Raw genomic sequence first — 14,382 nt, 5'->3', positions numbered from 1 at the left:
CTGCTTCACTGTACAATATTAATGCACTCTGCTTGAAAAGCCGTAATAAATTATATTTTTAATGCTCTTACCCTGGCTTTCTTAAGATGCATACATTCTTGGCAAACAATCAATAAATAGGGTAATCATGAGCAGAGGCCAAAGAATTTGCTGAAGTGCTGTTTTTCCATTTTTAATAGATAAAGATCTAACAATACGGACTGCTGTGTCTGTTCATTTCAGGATCAATATATTCTTTGTTTTCGCCAAACCGAGGAAAAAATAAATTATTGTATGATAAATGTTATGCATCAGACACAATGAAATTCCTCTGCCTTCTAACTTTGTGCGTTTAATAGTCCTGGTTGCATTTTGCACTTTGCTTAGCAAATGCAAGAAAAATCTGGATTATAAACATACACCGACTATACCAAGAAAAGTAGAGGCTGTTTTAAAACAAATGCCTAATTACCTGCAGCATATTTTGATTTAAATTAGCAGGACATAGTCAAAAAGACTTACACATTTTGATAAGCAAAATTTATAGATTATTGTCCATTAAAAGTATTTTCAATGCAAACAAAAGCCATCCATATACAAACATCAATGATTCTAAATGTGCCTTTTCCTTGTGTAAATGTCTAATTACAGCAAACCAGCCACTGAAAAATATGACACCCAAGTTGTTCATTGTTCAATAATGAATTGTACTTAAGAAAATAAACTGCGAAGATTGACATCATAAATGACTTTTCCAATGCGATACCTAAAGATTTACACTCTCTCCTTTAAACCAGCTTGCAACTGTTACGGAAATACTGCTGCCCTTCCAAGCTTGGACCATCATTAAGAGGAAAGGCGAGAATTTGTTTTGGGGGTTCGGTATTTACTCTTACATATTTTTGCGTTTCTTAGCCCAACACTTACTCAAAGAATTAATGCATTACATTACTTCTAATTCAATGTCGGAAATTGCTTTAATCAGGGCAGCTAGCCTTTACCTTAACAAAAATCAGACTCCACCCTGTAAAGCAAGATGCTCCACCCAAGCATGAAGCTTACATTTCCCAAATGTGATTTATATCATAGTTGGGAATATATAGTATTTTAGAATGGAGATTTAACCCTGAAATATAAATGAAGTAGAGTCTGCAAAAGTATGCTTCCCCCCTCCAAATATTATAAATCATATTTCTCTAATGCAGAATTATCAAAAGTGTTACCTTTTCTAATATTAGTTTTCATCAGGTGTCCAGAGTGTTTTAAAGGCACTCCTTGCATTTTAGTTCCTGTACTTCCAAGTCTTCCTCTTCCTAATGGGCTCCCATTCTGTTCCAAGCGCGCAATTTTGGCTGGTGGACCCTTCGGATCGCTTACATTGTTAGACATTTCTGAATGTTCTTTCCCCTGAGTTGCCTCGTTCAAATGATCCATACTCAGTCCCGCCTCTAAAGATCACCTGCCATGATTCAAAAAAAAAAAAAAAAAAAAAATATATGTTGTACACGTGTGCGCATATGTATACGTACACAGCCTGCACATGTACAGGGAGAGATATAGATGTATCATAAGCTCAGAAAGAAGAATAAATAACTATTTTAACTGGAAAGAAGATGCCTTTTTAAAAAGAAACAAACTTATGCTCCAGAAATGACATCATACCCCAGTTTACAGAGAGATAGCGTCATAATCTGGTGGAATTATTTTTTAAAGACCAACTAGAGTACCCCTTTAAAAAGAAATCTTCAGAGATATTCTACTAAATCTGAGAGAGACTAGGACTCGTATAAATGATGATGATTGTCAAGGTATGTGCTCCAACACAGCTATTGTTACAAATCTCACAGAAAGGTTTGTTATCAATCCCGGGAGTTTTTATTGTGTTAAGAGAGAGAGAGAGAGAGAGAGACAGACAGACAGAGAAAGAAAAAGATTGTAGTGAAACATTTCTCAGTCTACTTGGTTAAAAAGATGGATGCACAACAATAGAGAGATTATTAAAACTTTAGTTGAGGGAGGAACAGATTTATTAGAGGTATAGAATATTGTCCATTTACAATTCCTCCCCCCCCTTAAAAATAGAATTTAGGAGAGAATTTAACGTTTAACATCAGAAAGCAGTGGCGGGAGATGGTTGCTTCTGAGTTTCCTAACCGATATTATACAAAGAGTTTATCAACTTTTGCAAAGTTCAAAATGTGCATATGAATTTTTTCAGATGTTAAGCTTTAAGCATTAAATGCAGCAGTTTACTGAATTAAGAAAAATAACTGAGAAGGTATCTCACAAAACTTAATGCTGGGAAAAAAAAAACCCACAATTTCTAACAGTACTTTTGAAGCCCCTAAATATATAAAAAAAAACCACCCTGGGTGATGCTAAGTTACATGCTGGCACAGCTATTTTAAACCAAAAAACAGAAGTAATTTCAATAGCAAATTAAAAAAAAGGTATATGTTAGCATGTTTATATTTCCTTTTTTCTAAACTTTTGAAACCTCTGTCCATGAATAACAATTCCAGCTAAATCACTAAACATCCTCCAAGACTAAAACATAACAGAGTAAGTTTCAAGGATTTTTGTCACTCATCAGAATCTGTTTTTCCAACTATATTAAAAAAAAAAAAAAAAAACAACAAAAAAAAACAAACAAACAAACCACCAACCAAAAACCAAACTGAAAATCAGTTGCTGAGAACAGAGACATCTTTCTGGCTATGATTTCATCCATCAATACTGTTGTGATTGTTAGGTATTTTACCCTACCTTTCTCTGACTGAGAAAGGTGTAACTACACTGACAATTGTGTTATGTATATAATATAATCACTAAGGACAGGTGACTAGACGTTAATTTATGAACTAGAATTCACATTAGCAAGTACAAATACTAATACTGGGAAGTCGTATTTAGAAAGACTGGTGTGAATCTGATAATTGCTACTTTATTTCAGTTGCCTAGTAATTCAATACATTTTCTGCACATTTCATAGCAAAGCTATTAAAGCCTGAACATCTTGGGATTTTTTTTATATATATATACTTCTATGTCGGTGGTATATATGCCAATGACAGTTCTGTAAACTATTTTTTCTTGTTTGAACACCATGCTGCTTTTCCCAATATGGTGAGGAAAGAGGTAATACATTAATCCGAACATTTACAAGCAACCTCAAGAATGCCACTGAATAGCTGAAGTTCAGAAAATCGTTATTTTTCCTTATGCTGTAAGGTGACAGGCTAAGGTTTACCATTCATCTTGATCCCATCTGTTTTAGGTCGTGTGTCTCATTAACAGTAAACGTGCCTATTTTAGCCACTTTTTGAAAAGATTTTTTTTTTTTTTTTTTTTTTTTTTACTGTGTTAACTGCAGCCTAGGCAAAGAATTACAGACTCAAACTGTTAACATCTTCCGATGTTTCTGACGATGCTAACGTACTATAGGGATGCTTTTCTGAGACTGGTCTCTCTCAAGAGTAAGAGGATTAACAAAAAAATAAATTAAACAAACAAACAAAAAAAAGTGGGGTAGGGAGGAAGAGTAAAACAAAACAAAACAGAACAGCCCCAACAAGAAAATCCCTGTCACTTCTGGCAACTTCAGAAGTACTCTAAGGCACCGAGGTTCTTTGCTACAAAAAGTATCTAGTCATCATGAGTCAGAATCGCACTACATCATGTACAGTGAATAAAAGTGATAGATCGCAGTTTAGTTAATACGCTGACTACAACCAAAACACCAAGTGGGTCATTTTCACTTGGCCTGAGAATACCCACCCATCGGCATCCTTTCCCCGCTTAGTCATCTTGTAAAAAGCCTTATGTTACAAAGCAAAATTACATGCACATAAAACACCTAATTTACTCATTTAAACTCCATGCCCAAGGCTAAAGTTCACTGAAACCTCAGTTTGGAATAGTGATGAGCAACAACCAGCGTGGCCTGCCCAGGGAGAGGGTTGCAGGGAAGAACTATCATCTCCGCCGGTTCCAGGCCAGGAGTTTCCCCGGGTTTCGCATTTAGGCATCTTTCACAACTACAAGTTTTCATCACAGGCACTGAGAGAAGAGCACAATTTCAAGGCACAGTTTCCCAGAGACAGCGTACACGTACGGGCACACCGCGCAATTTCTGAATGAGAGTCGGTGCGGTATCTCCTTTTGTCGCGATGTAACGCCGCCGGTATTATATTATTTCTTCCTCTCCTCCTGAATCAGCCCCCTCCCCATGCCTTTCCCCTCCTCTTCCCTCCCTCCCCCATAAAAACCCATAATCACATTTGAGAGAGGCTCCGCACTTATCCGTTCCATATGGCTCTCGCAATCCAGGCCAAGCTTTCCCTGTGACCTTTTAAAGAGACAAAGAAGCAAAGTACTTATCTAGAAACAGAAACACTGCAGTTTTCTGAGTGAAATTAGCAAAACCGACCCGAAACTCACCACTTCAAAACTTGACAGCATATAAATAACAAAAACAAAGGAGGTTTCCTTTGCAGCCCGAGCTCTTGAAGAGGAAGAAGTTCAAGACTGATGTTTTCTAGGTCCCCCCCTTTCTGGAGGGGGGGAGAGGGGGGGGCAGCAGACCTGAGGACTACTTCCCCTAGTATTCTCTTATTTTTTCTTTTTTTCTTGTTGCTATTTTCCTCTAGGCGGGGAGGGGCAAAAATAGATAGCGAGAAACAGAGTAGCCATGAGCAAAAATGGCAATGGACAAAAAACACAGATTAAATATCTTTTGAGAGAGCCAGTTTTCAAGGTTTAGCAACGGAAGAAGGAGCTGGAGATCAAATTGATCAGACAAGTGTAACGCTCAAAAGGAGGAATTCATAATAATAATTTAAAAAAATAAAGTAGCAGGTTTAAATTGAGGTGGAGGGTGACTTAAGTCTAGCTATCCTTTCAAAAATAAAACCAATACGTACAGGAGCAAGTGAGAAAGGGGGTTATTTAAAAAAAAAAAAAAAAAAAAAGCAAAAAAAAAAAGGCAGCTTTTCTATCCAGTGTGAAGAGCAGAAAGTCTACTTCTAGGTTGTCACTTACACTATTATTCTCCAATAGGCACCCAGAGGAGCAGCACACACAGAAGGAGCCCGCTCCCCTCCCCCTCCGCAAAAATACACACCGTAACAGCCCCCAAACTTTCTGCGGAAACCTCAGCCCCAGAGATCGCTACTGGAGATTTAAAAAAAAAAAAAAAAAAAAAAAAAAAAAAGTGTAGAGAAAATTGCAGGAAAAGGCACTAAAATGCCACTTTTAATCTTGCCTTTGCGGTCCGGGGAGGGGAAAAAAAAAAAAAAAAGGCAGAGAGGACCTGTCTCCTCTCATTTACCGGGGGCTGTTGTGCGAGTGAGGGGGGAGAGAGTGAGCGAGAGAGGAGGGGAGAGAGAAGAAGAACAGAGGGGAGGAAGGAAACACACACAACAAGGCACACCACCACCACTACAAAAAGTGACGAGGTTTCACTCCCTTCGAGTCCAAAACCGGGAGAAATTGTAATTGAAAAAAAACCCCAACCCTCCTTATTAAAAAAAAAAAAAAAAAAAAAAAAAAAAAAAATCAACAACAACAAAAAAAAACACACACAAAAAAAAAAAAAAAACCAAACTGGTTTTGCTTCCGCAAAAAAAAAAAAAAAAAAAAAAAAAATCTGGGAACTCCTAGAAGAGTTACTCGTAAGAAGGGGTAAAAAATGTAAAATAGAAAGGTTGCAAAAAGCCAGCAACAACAAAAACCAAGCCAGCAAAAAAAAAAAAAAAACAACAATAATTTAAAAAGAATAATAATGGTAGGCGCTTTTTTTTTTTTGGTCTTTTTTTTTTTTTTTTTTTTAATTCTCGTTTCCTCTGGCTGGCTGACTACGGTTGTTATTTAGGCCGGTTTGGTGGTTGTTGCTGGATGTTACACGGCTCTGTGTGTGTGTGTGTGTGTGTGTGTGTGTGTGTGTCCCCGGACGGAGCTGCCTCGCTCTCCCCCCCCCCCCCCCCCCCCGCTCTCTCTCCCTCTCTCTCTGTTTCTGTCCCCATTAAATTATTAGTTGACTCATCACTACTCCTCCTCCTGCTGCTGCTGCCGCCGCCGTCCCCTGCTCAGAGCCTCCTCTCCGCTACCGCTCGCTGCCGCTGCCGCCGCTGCTTTCTTCTTCTTCCTCCTCCTCATTTTAATACAAAATAACACCGAGGCCACCGGCTTTTTTTTTTTTTTTTTTTTTTTTTTTTTTTTTTTTTTTTTTTTTTTTTTAAACAGCCCGAGACGGCGGGAGGAGGACGCAGCCTCCCTGCTGCTGCCCGGAGCCCCTTCCCCGGCGGCCCCGGATCATCCGACGCGTCCTGGGAGGGAGAGAGAGAAAGTGGCGGCGGAGGAGGAGGAGGAGGAGGAGGAGGAGGAGGAGGAGGTGGTGGTGAAGGAGAGAGAGAGGCGTGGGGGGGGAGGGGAGGCCGGCGGGAGGGGGTCGGGAGAAGAGAGGGGGCAAAAGGGGGGACGGCAGCGGGGAGGGGGCGCCGGGTCGGGCCGGGGGGGGGGGGGGCGGCCGCCGCCGTAGGTGAGCGGGGGGGGGGGGGGTGGGGAAGAGGGCGTGCGGCTTCCGGGCGCGCACGAATTTGCAGCCAGCCGGGTGCGGGTGAGGCGGCCCTGCCCGCGCCGCGCACAATGCCCGCGCCGCGCCGCGCAGCTTGCGCGCCCCTGCACGCCCAGGGCGTATATGAGAGGGGGGGGGGGGCTGCGGCGAGCCGGCGGGAGCGTGGGGTGGAGAATTGAGGCGGGGGGGGGGGCGAGGAGGAGGAGGAGGAGGAGGAAGAAGAGGAGGAGGAGGAGGAGGAGGAGGGGCGGGGGGTGAAGGCTGAACAATATCCTGCCGAGCGCGCCGCGCCAGCGCAGCCCCCGCCCCTCCCCGCGGAGGCTGCGCCGGCCGGGCCGCGGCGGGCAGGTGCACGGCGGCGGCGGCGGCGGCGGCGGGAGCAGCGCGCTGCCGTGCGGGCTTTCCGCGCCGCGGGGGAGGAAGGGAAAGGGGGGGGGGGGGGGGGGGCGTGCGGCCGGGGCGCTCGGCCCCACGCACCCCCGCAGGTGGGGGCGCGCCCCCCCCCACGGGAGCCGGCAGGCCACGTTGGGGGCGGGGGGGGGGGAGGTAAGTTTTTCTTCTTCCCCCTCCCGCGGTATCAACAGAGATGAAAGAAAAGCACCGCTTTTAAAAACCGGCGAAGGTTGGGGCGAAGCGGTGCCCGTGATGGGGGGGCAGGTCTCCCTCGCAGGGGGTGGGGGGGGGGGAGCGTGCGCCCGCGCTGCGGGGAATGAGCTGCCGCGGGTGGGTAACGGCGGGAGGGGGGCTGCGGCCCCACGGCCGTGCGGGGCGTCGCAAAGGTGTCCCTGAAAAGCGGGACCCAGAGACACCCCCCCCCCCCCCCCCCCCCCCGGGAACGGCGGAAAGCTGAAAGGTGGTAACGTAGCCACAAAATAAATAATTGCGAGACAGGCATAACTTTTTCCCGTCATGCACTTGGGGGTGGGGGGGGGGGGTGGGGGGGGAAGTAGCCCAACTAGACAAACTTGAAAGCAACAAGTTTGTACAAGCTACGAGATAAGAGAAAAATTAAACTTCTTTATTGATAAAACGCATAGTGTTGGAATATGCAATATCTAAAAGGCAAGTTGCATCATCAGCTAAAGGAAACGTGAATTACTCTGCAGGCAGATATATAGCCAAAATATTTAGGGTAGTAACTTTAATAAAAAAGCACCACACGCACCACCCCCCCACCCCCCCCCCATACTGAACTGCACATACAGACTTGAAGCAGCAGCAAAAGTGGGGAGGCCAATACCAGCTCTGTAATACACAAAATAGCACGGCCTCTGAACAAAGAAAAGGCGAATCAATAAATCTATGAAGAGCAAAATTATCACTACGCATATATTCCTTAGTATCAAAGAAGAGGAATGCATTGAGACTAGGTAAAGAAGCTGACGTTTACCGAAATAAGCACAAACAGCATACAGGGCATGCAGGAAAAAGAAAATGGTAATAGGGTGAAATACATGAAATATTTATCATACTCAGCAATGCACAAAATAGATTATAATCTCAAAAGCAAAGAAATGCGATGCTCGAAAATGAATACACTGTTACATAATACTATTATTCAGAGCGAAGCAAGTGGAGGTGGCACACAGAGGAAATATGAAAAGTTGTACATATGTTGCATGTCCTGAAAAAGGTTACTAAGATTGTTACTGAGAGTGCTGAAAAGCCAAAAAAAAAAAAAAAAAAAACAAACCCCAAAAAACAAAAAACCCAAACCAAGAAACCTGTTTTACAAAGAAAAACAAGGGAAAATGTAGATGACATCTTCCATAACATATGATCAAGGGATAACTGTCTAGAGGGTTGTTTGTTTAGAAACCTCTCTTTTTCCAGCAAGATAGATTTGAGTATTAGTCAGTCCTTAAAAAAAAAAAAAAAAAAAAAAAAAAAGAGAAAAGAATTATTTCCCAGTATGTTTGAATACTTGGAGGAAAACCAGTGTTAGCGAGTTGAATTCAAACTTTTGGGGCACAGTGGAAAATACCAACATTGTATCACCTTTCATGCTTTTCAGTAAACTTGATACAGTAAACTTGAGCAGTGAGCAAGACTGACCACTAAAGAAGAAAATCATGAAGGATGAGAGAGTTTCAGCTGGCAGCATGCTGCTTGCAGTATGATGGAGGGGAAGGCCATTGAAGATAATTTGAGAGCTGCAGAGCTGATTAGAATAGAGCAGATATTTACAAATACAATTTGGAACAAGATTTGGGACTAAAACACCACCTTACAAAAATGATTACCAGATATAACAGTAACAACAAGGAAAAAAACCCAGACAACAACCACAGCTTAAAATCTGCTCTAAACTTTCACAAACCATTCTCTTCGTGGTCAAAAAAAACCTTAAAATGTTCAGATTAAAACAAAGTGATTAATCTAAAAAGCAGAGACAGTGAATTAAAGGAGCGGGGAGATAACAATCTGATAATACAGGAGCACAGAAGGCCTAATAATGATATTATTATGCACACTAACCAAACATTGACAAACAAATATTCTGTTAATTATATAATCATGCATATGCTTCCTATGCTTGAGATAAATGATTATGGAAAATAACTCTCTTCTTGAAACTGCATATATGTACTAAACCTTATAAACTCTCCATAACATGGATTAATCTAATTCCCGTGCATCACTTATGCCTGGTAAAGTATTTACGACAGACTCGGAAGGCTGAGCATGGAACCCTTGCTTTGACGAGGAAGCACAAATTACTGAAGGCTGCTACGTCTTGACATATAGACAACAATCAGATATCTCTTATCAATACCAAACTACTTGGAATAAATTCAAGATACAGATATCTGATTTTCATTTGACCTATTCCAATTTGCACTTCGCTGTGTCAACTTTGATATTAAAATGTTCCACTAGAATAAAGATACTTATAATAAAAACATATATAAAGAACAGAAGATGAATAGATATTGTCATGGATACATATGCAGGCAATCATTTAAACATGCGGCAATAGTAACATCACATTTTTCATAGCTTCTAGTCAACATACAGCAGACAAATATATGCTTAATAAAGCTTATTAATCCTTAATAAAGTTGTTGCAGTGTGTTTATGATATATAAATGGATTTGCCACTAGGTTGTGTTGAAATAAGACAAATACTTTAAAAAGTTGGACTGCATTTTTTCAACCCCACAGCAGATTAACTCTTGAGCGGCAGTCTCAGTAGCTGCAAAACAAAACAAAAATTCTCCAGTGTGGCCTGCTGCCTCTGTGCCTCTTCAGGTCTCTATTCCAATCTTTTCTTGCTCAAAATAAATTAGGAAATACGGGCCCAAATCTTGAGGCTTGGCTCTTGTGCAACGCAAACAGAAATGACCTGGCAGCAGAGCAAAACCAGCATGGCTGTGTGTTCTTTTTTATCAGATTTCTTTGGGGAGATCAGGCTGATTGGGTTTTATACATACGTACTTCTGACAACTCTGCGGCCATTTGGGTAATTCATCAGCGCCAGCCCGGGCTGGAGGTGATGCAGAGCTGTGCGGCGGCAGCGGGACTGCCGGGAAACGCGCTTGGGTGCGGACTCGAATGCCTTTCCCCCGCTGCAAGGCGTGATGCGTGCACACCCAACGCTAACTGCTGGGCAGCGAGGCAACGAAAACCCCAATCCGTGGCTTTCTGAAGCTCAGCATCGATGGCCACAGGGCAGATGGCTCCCTGCTGGGCTCATGCCTCATCGCCGCATGGGTTAGGCAGGGGCGTGGGTTAAGGGGAAGGGTGCACCCCACTGTCACCTCTCTCCGTGCAAGCCTGGGCAGGGTCACTGCTGACCCAGTCCTGCCGCCCTACAAGTTTTGCACCTCCGATTGAAGTTGTTTTTCAGTCTCCTCAGACTGGCTTCCCCCTCTGTTTTGCCCTGAACAACAATAGTTGCCTGACACCGCTCAAACACTTCAACCAACCTAACTGCGGCAACCTCGATTTACATATGACCCAAGAATCCGATGCGCACCGATGTGAATCACAGCATTCTGCGACATCCCCCACGCTGAACTCAAAAGTTACATACCAACCTAGATTTTTTTTTGACTGCAACCTGCCCCAGCCTGGATAGGATGCCTGTCAAAAAGCAAAAGTGCTATGAAATGAAATTCATAGCACTGAAAGGCATCGCACACAAGCTGTCGTCCCCTCTCACATTTTGCATGAGCAATTTCTGCTCGTTTGTGTTCTCTCACACACGATGTCCTGAAACAGTTACGTAAAATGAATATTTAACTTACGATAGTCAGCTGTATTGAACTGCACTTAATTGCTTATTAAGTGAAGTAAATTATCCTTACCATATTTGTCAGAGGTGAAGAATCTACATATATGGCTACATGTAGTGCATTCATTAGTTTACGGACCCCAAATCCCTTGGAAAGTATCAGATATCTACACAGCGTCCCATGGTGCAGCATTTTGTAGTTGGAACGTCTCAGCTAGCTTGCAGATATGTAAAATCATATACAAACAGACATCTCCCTATTGATTGCCGCTGTGACGAGGCTCGTTTACTCCTGCAAACATTTTCTGAAGTGTGTTTCAATCACGGAATCTTTTTTTAAAAACAGAGTTGGATAAGAATATGCAAAACGCGGTTTTGGATAAAACAAGTTACTTTTAGTCAAACTACTGCACCATTTTGCGTAAGTCCCTTTCATAGCTGTATGTCTATTTCAACTAAGATGCTTGTACAAATGAAGTGAATACATACATTTGCTGATGTGGCCCCAACTGTCATTTCAGTTTACCCCTCAGTGGCAAATAAGTCACAGAGAGGCAAAATGCCAGGAGAAAATTACGGAGTAAAACCCACCAAAACTGTTTGGCATGATGAAATGAAGGGCGAATATGACCGCTATTGAGAGTAGAGAGTCTTTCACCTCTGGTTGCCACGAGAAATCCTAGCTGGTTGAAATTGTGATAGACAAGTGTCCACTTTCCCATAAAAAGTCACAGCAATGAATATTAATGCATTAATCACATAAATCTTACTCTGTAGTTGCACAGTCTCTGCCTGCTATGTGGACAAGCTGAGTCCACTTCCTAAGTGTGTCAGCATTGCAACTTTCACAAACACTATCTGTACGCTATTTAATATCAGATAATGGTTTTTATGACTATGGATTTCAGAACTACTTCAAACAAAAAGCTTCAACTTAAAAAAAAAAGGCATTTCGTGGACCATGTCCTCTTCCATCCATAGCGTTAGACTAGATCCTGGATGAGTCATGCTCGTAATTTCCATGTGGTAGCTACAGCCAACCACCTCCACAAAAAAGAACAAATTAAAAAAAAAAAAAAAAAAAGCAATAGACCTTTATATAATAATATTTAATGCAATTAGGCAGCTGGAAGAAAGGAGGAAAGCTGGCATCTTAGGATCAACCAAGTTACCTATGTCATAAGTGTATGTTTAGCCGGTCACTAGTTTCACAGCTTTCTCCCCAGAGGTATAATTTTTAGGCCTATCATGTGAAGCTGTTTAATTGGGACATGGGGAGATGAAAAAAGAATGGTTCCTATTAAGGCATGAGATGGGCATATAATTGTTACCTAAAAAAAGAGTCAGTTTATAAGCGGTTATTTTAGGGATGTGTCTGAATAGAAGCTCTATTAATTTAACAGTATGTAAACCATGATCCCTGGACATATAAATCTGTAGTTTCAGCTATTTTTACTTGTTGAAAGCAAAGTTAAGCCAAGATATCTCCGAAGTGGTTTGCAATGTTGCTGACTGGTTCCGCTTCTCTTCCCTTCCCTGACTTCTTTTCTATCACGTCCAACCACTGCATTTCTTTCCCAGTCAAAAAAAAAAAAAGGGATACTTTTAGGAATACAGAAGTTTGACCCAACAATTCTGGGTGAGGATGAATTTCATGCAGCCCCAGCAAAGCTGCACATTATGGCAGAAAACAGTCTGAACCACTGCGGTTAGCACTACGGAGGATTATTTAAGCATTATTAGCTAGCGTTTAGACGCTCACGCTGTCGAGCTCAAACCGCAGTGACTTGTTACATAGGAATGCTTAATCAACAGGACAATCATCTTTTTTGTTGACCTGATAGTATGAATAAAATCTACTGATAAAAATTGAAAACATGGAAGAGTTTTAGGTCTAAGGAAATGGTTAGAACTGATTGATGACTTGAACTATGTCAAACTTTCATTATGAAACCCAAAACCACATGAAATGTCCTGTTTCCAGTTTCACTGTTAGCTCAGAACTCTGCCCAGGTTCTGCTACACTTTTTCTAAGGTTCAAAACCTTTTAAGTAAAACTGTGCATCTACTTACGGCCAAACTTGACAGGAGTCAATATTCGTTGTACATAAAATACATGCAAAATGTGTGGTTTTGGTGTAAAACAAATTGAAAGCTGGTGGTTTTGGCCGAATTGGCTTTTTCTTCTAGGGCTCCTTCCAATCTCAAACTCAGATGATTCCACAATAACAAAGACTAAACAAATGAGTTTTTCGCAGTTCTTTTCAGGAACGATTAGCTGTTAATAATCACAGTTCTTTTAGGGAACAAGGTAGCTGTTAATACTCAGGCCTAACATAAAAAAGGTTTAGCATATGCAGTGTCACTAAGATAAAGGTCATTTATACATGTGTCAGAGTACAGTTAATTTAAATGCAAACAACGTAAGGCAGAAATAAGTCACTTCAAAATGCTACTCCCAAGTACCTTGCAAATGTTCAAAATGCTCCTCCTGATTTAGAAAAAAGGCAAAATAAAAAAGGAAAATTAACCGAAATGTATTTGAGTATTTGTATTTCTTTGCTAAAACAACTTCACTTCTAGATTTCCCGCTAGATGGCTACGATGGAAACAAACCGAGATGGAGAGCAGCAGTTGGGAACCCACTAGAACAGAATGAGGTTAATATTTCTGATAGGTCATTTATACTCATGCAAGTAGTAGAAGGGGATGCTTAAGTAAGTGTGTAAAAATTAGTTCATGCATTAAATCCAAAATCTGGGGGAAAAGTTTGTATTTTATGTTGACATAAGAATAGCTGAGTAAGAAGAAACTGAGGCATGCACAGGAAGTTTCCTAGCAGAGCTTTGGCTGTGACAGAAGAAAGAACGTTTGAAACTAATTATTTTCACAGCATCCGTGTTCATTTCCTTAGGATCACTTCTTTGTAATTTCTTTCTGGCAGGTTATACTACAAACTCCTTCCTGTATTAGATTTGTTTCTTCACAAATGTTGGTAAGATGCTCATGAGAAATTTTGAAATACTCCGCTCGTGAAAAAGATGCGGTGCATTCTCTTAAGTAATTTTTCTTTTATAGGTATACAGATGGAACATTTCTCTGCACCACGTCTGAAAATGTACCGCTTCAAAGGTGGGTGGAGCCAGGTAAGGAAAATGCTTTGAATTACTGCAGTCATAGAAAAGTAATGTCCAAATCAACTTACTCTCGTGTTTCTGAAATATGAGACACCTTCGGATACAAGAATCCCTCAATGCGCTGCCATGAACTACACAAAAAACCTGTCACCTTACATCTAAGCCTATGCTTAAAGCTCTCTTAGATTTTTTTCGTGTAAAAAGAGAAAGAAAGCACAATCAGCTCTTCTTTTACCTAATACCAACTGGTTGTTGCTGTGGACATATCACAAAGGGTTATCAACTTTTTTGCCTCGTTTAGGTCTGTGAAAATCTTTCCATGACCGAAAGAAATCATTACGCCCAGTCCATACCGAACTTTTTATTAAAAAGCAGTAAAGCAATCTGCTTCATTGTCAAATGATTGAAAGAAATTTAATTAATGCCTTTGGAGGGAACGCCTATATAAGTATCAC

The 14,382-nt window shown here is 41.5% G+C and overlaps 1 protein-coding gene across 5 annotated transcripts in view; it reads right to left on the bottom strand.

The window, feature by feature from the left end:
* The window catches only part of SATB1 (SATB homeobox 1), a 93,789-nt gene that overhangs the window by 69,733 nt on the left and 9,674 nt on the right, over positions 1-14,382 (bottom strand). For 2 of the 5 annotated variants that reach the window (XM_042801859.1, XM_042801863.1), the window contains exon 2: positions 1,203-1,438. In XM_042801859.1, the coding sequence (XP_042657793.1) occupies positions 1,203-1,413 (211 nt within the window). In that variant the 5' untranslated portion in view covers positions 1,414-1,438. Of the gene's footprint in view, positions 1-1,202; positions 1,439-4,257; positions 4,328-4,419; positions 5,517-6,028; positions 6,169-14,382 lie in introns of those variants that run through there. The other 3 variants (XM_042801862.1, XM_042801860.1, XM_042801861.1) reach the window with 3 other exon arrangements.

The sequence above is a fragment of the Tyto alba genome, unplaced genomic scaffold, assembly GCF_018691265.1.
Source record: "Tyto alba isolate M040663 unplaced genomic scaffold, T.alba_DEE_v4.0 Super-Scaffold_38, whole genome shotgun sequence".
NCBI lineage: Eukaryota > Metazoa > Chordata > Aves > Strigiformes > Tytonidae > Tyto > Tyto alba.
The sequence above is the reverse complement of the archived record's forward strand: the minus strand, read 5'-3'. Positions and strand labels throughout refer to the sequence as shown.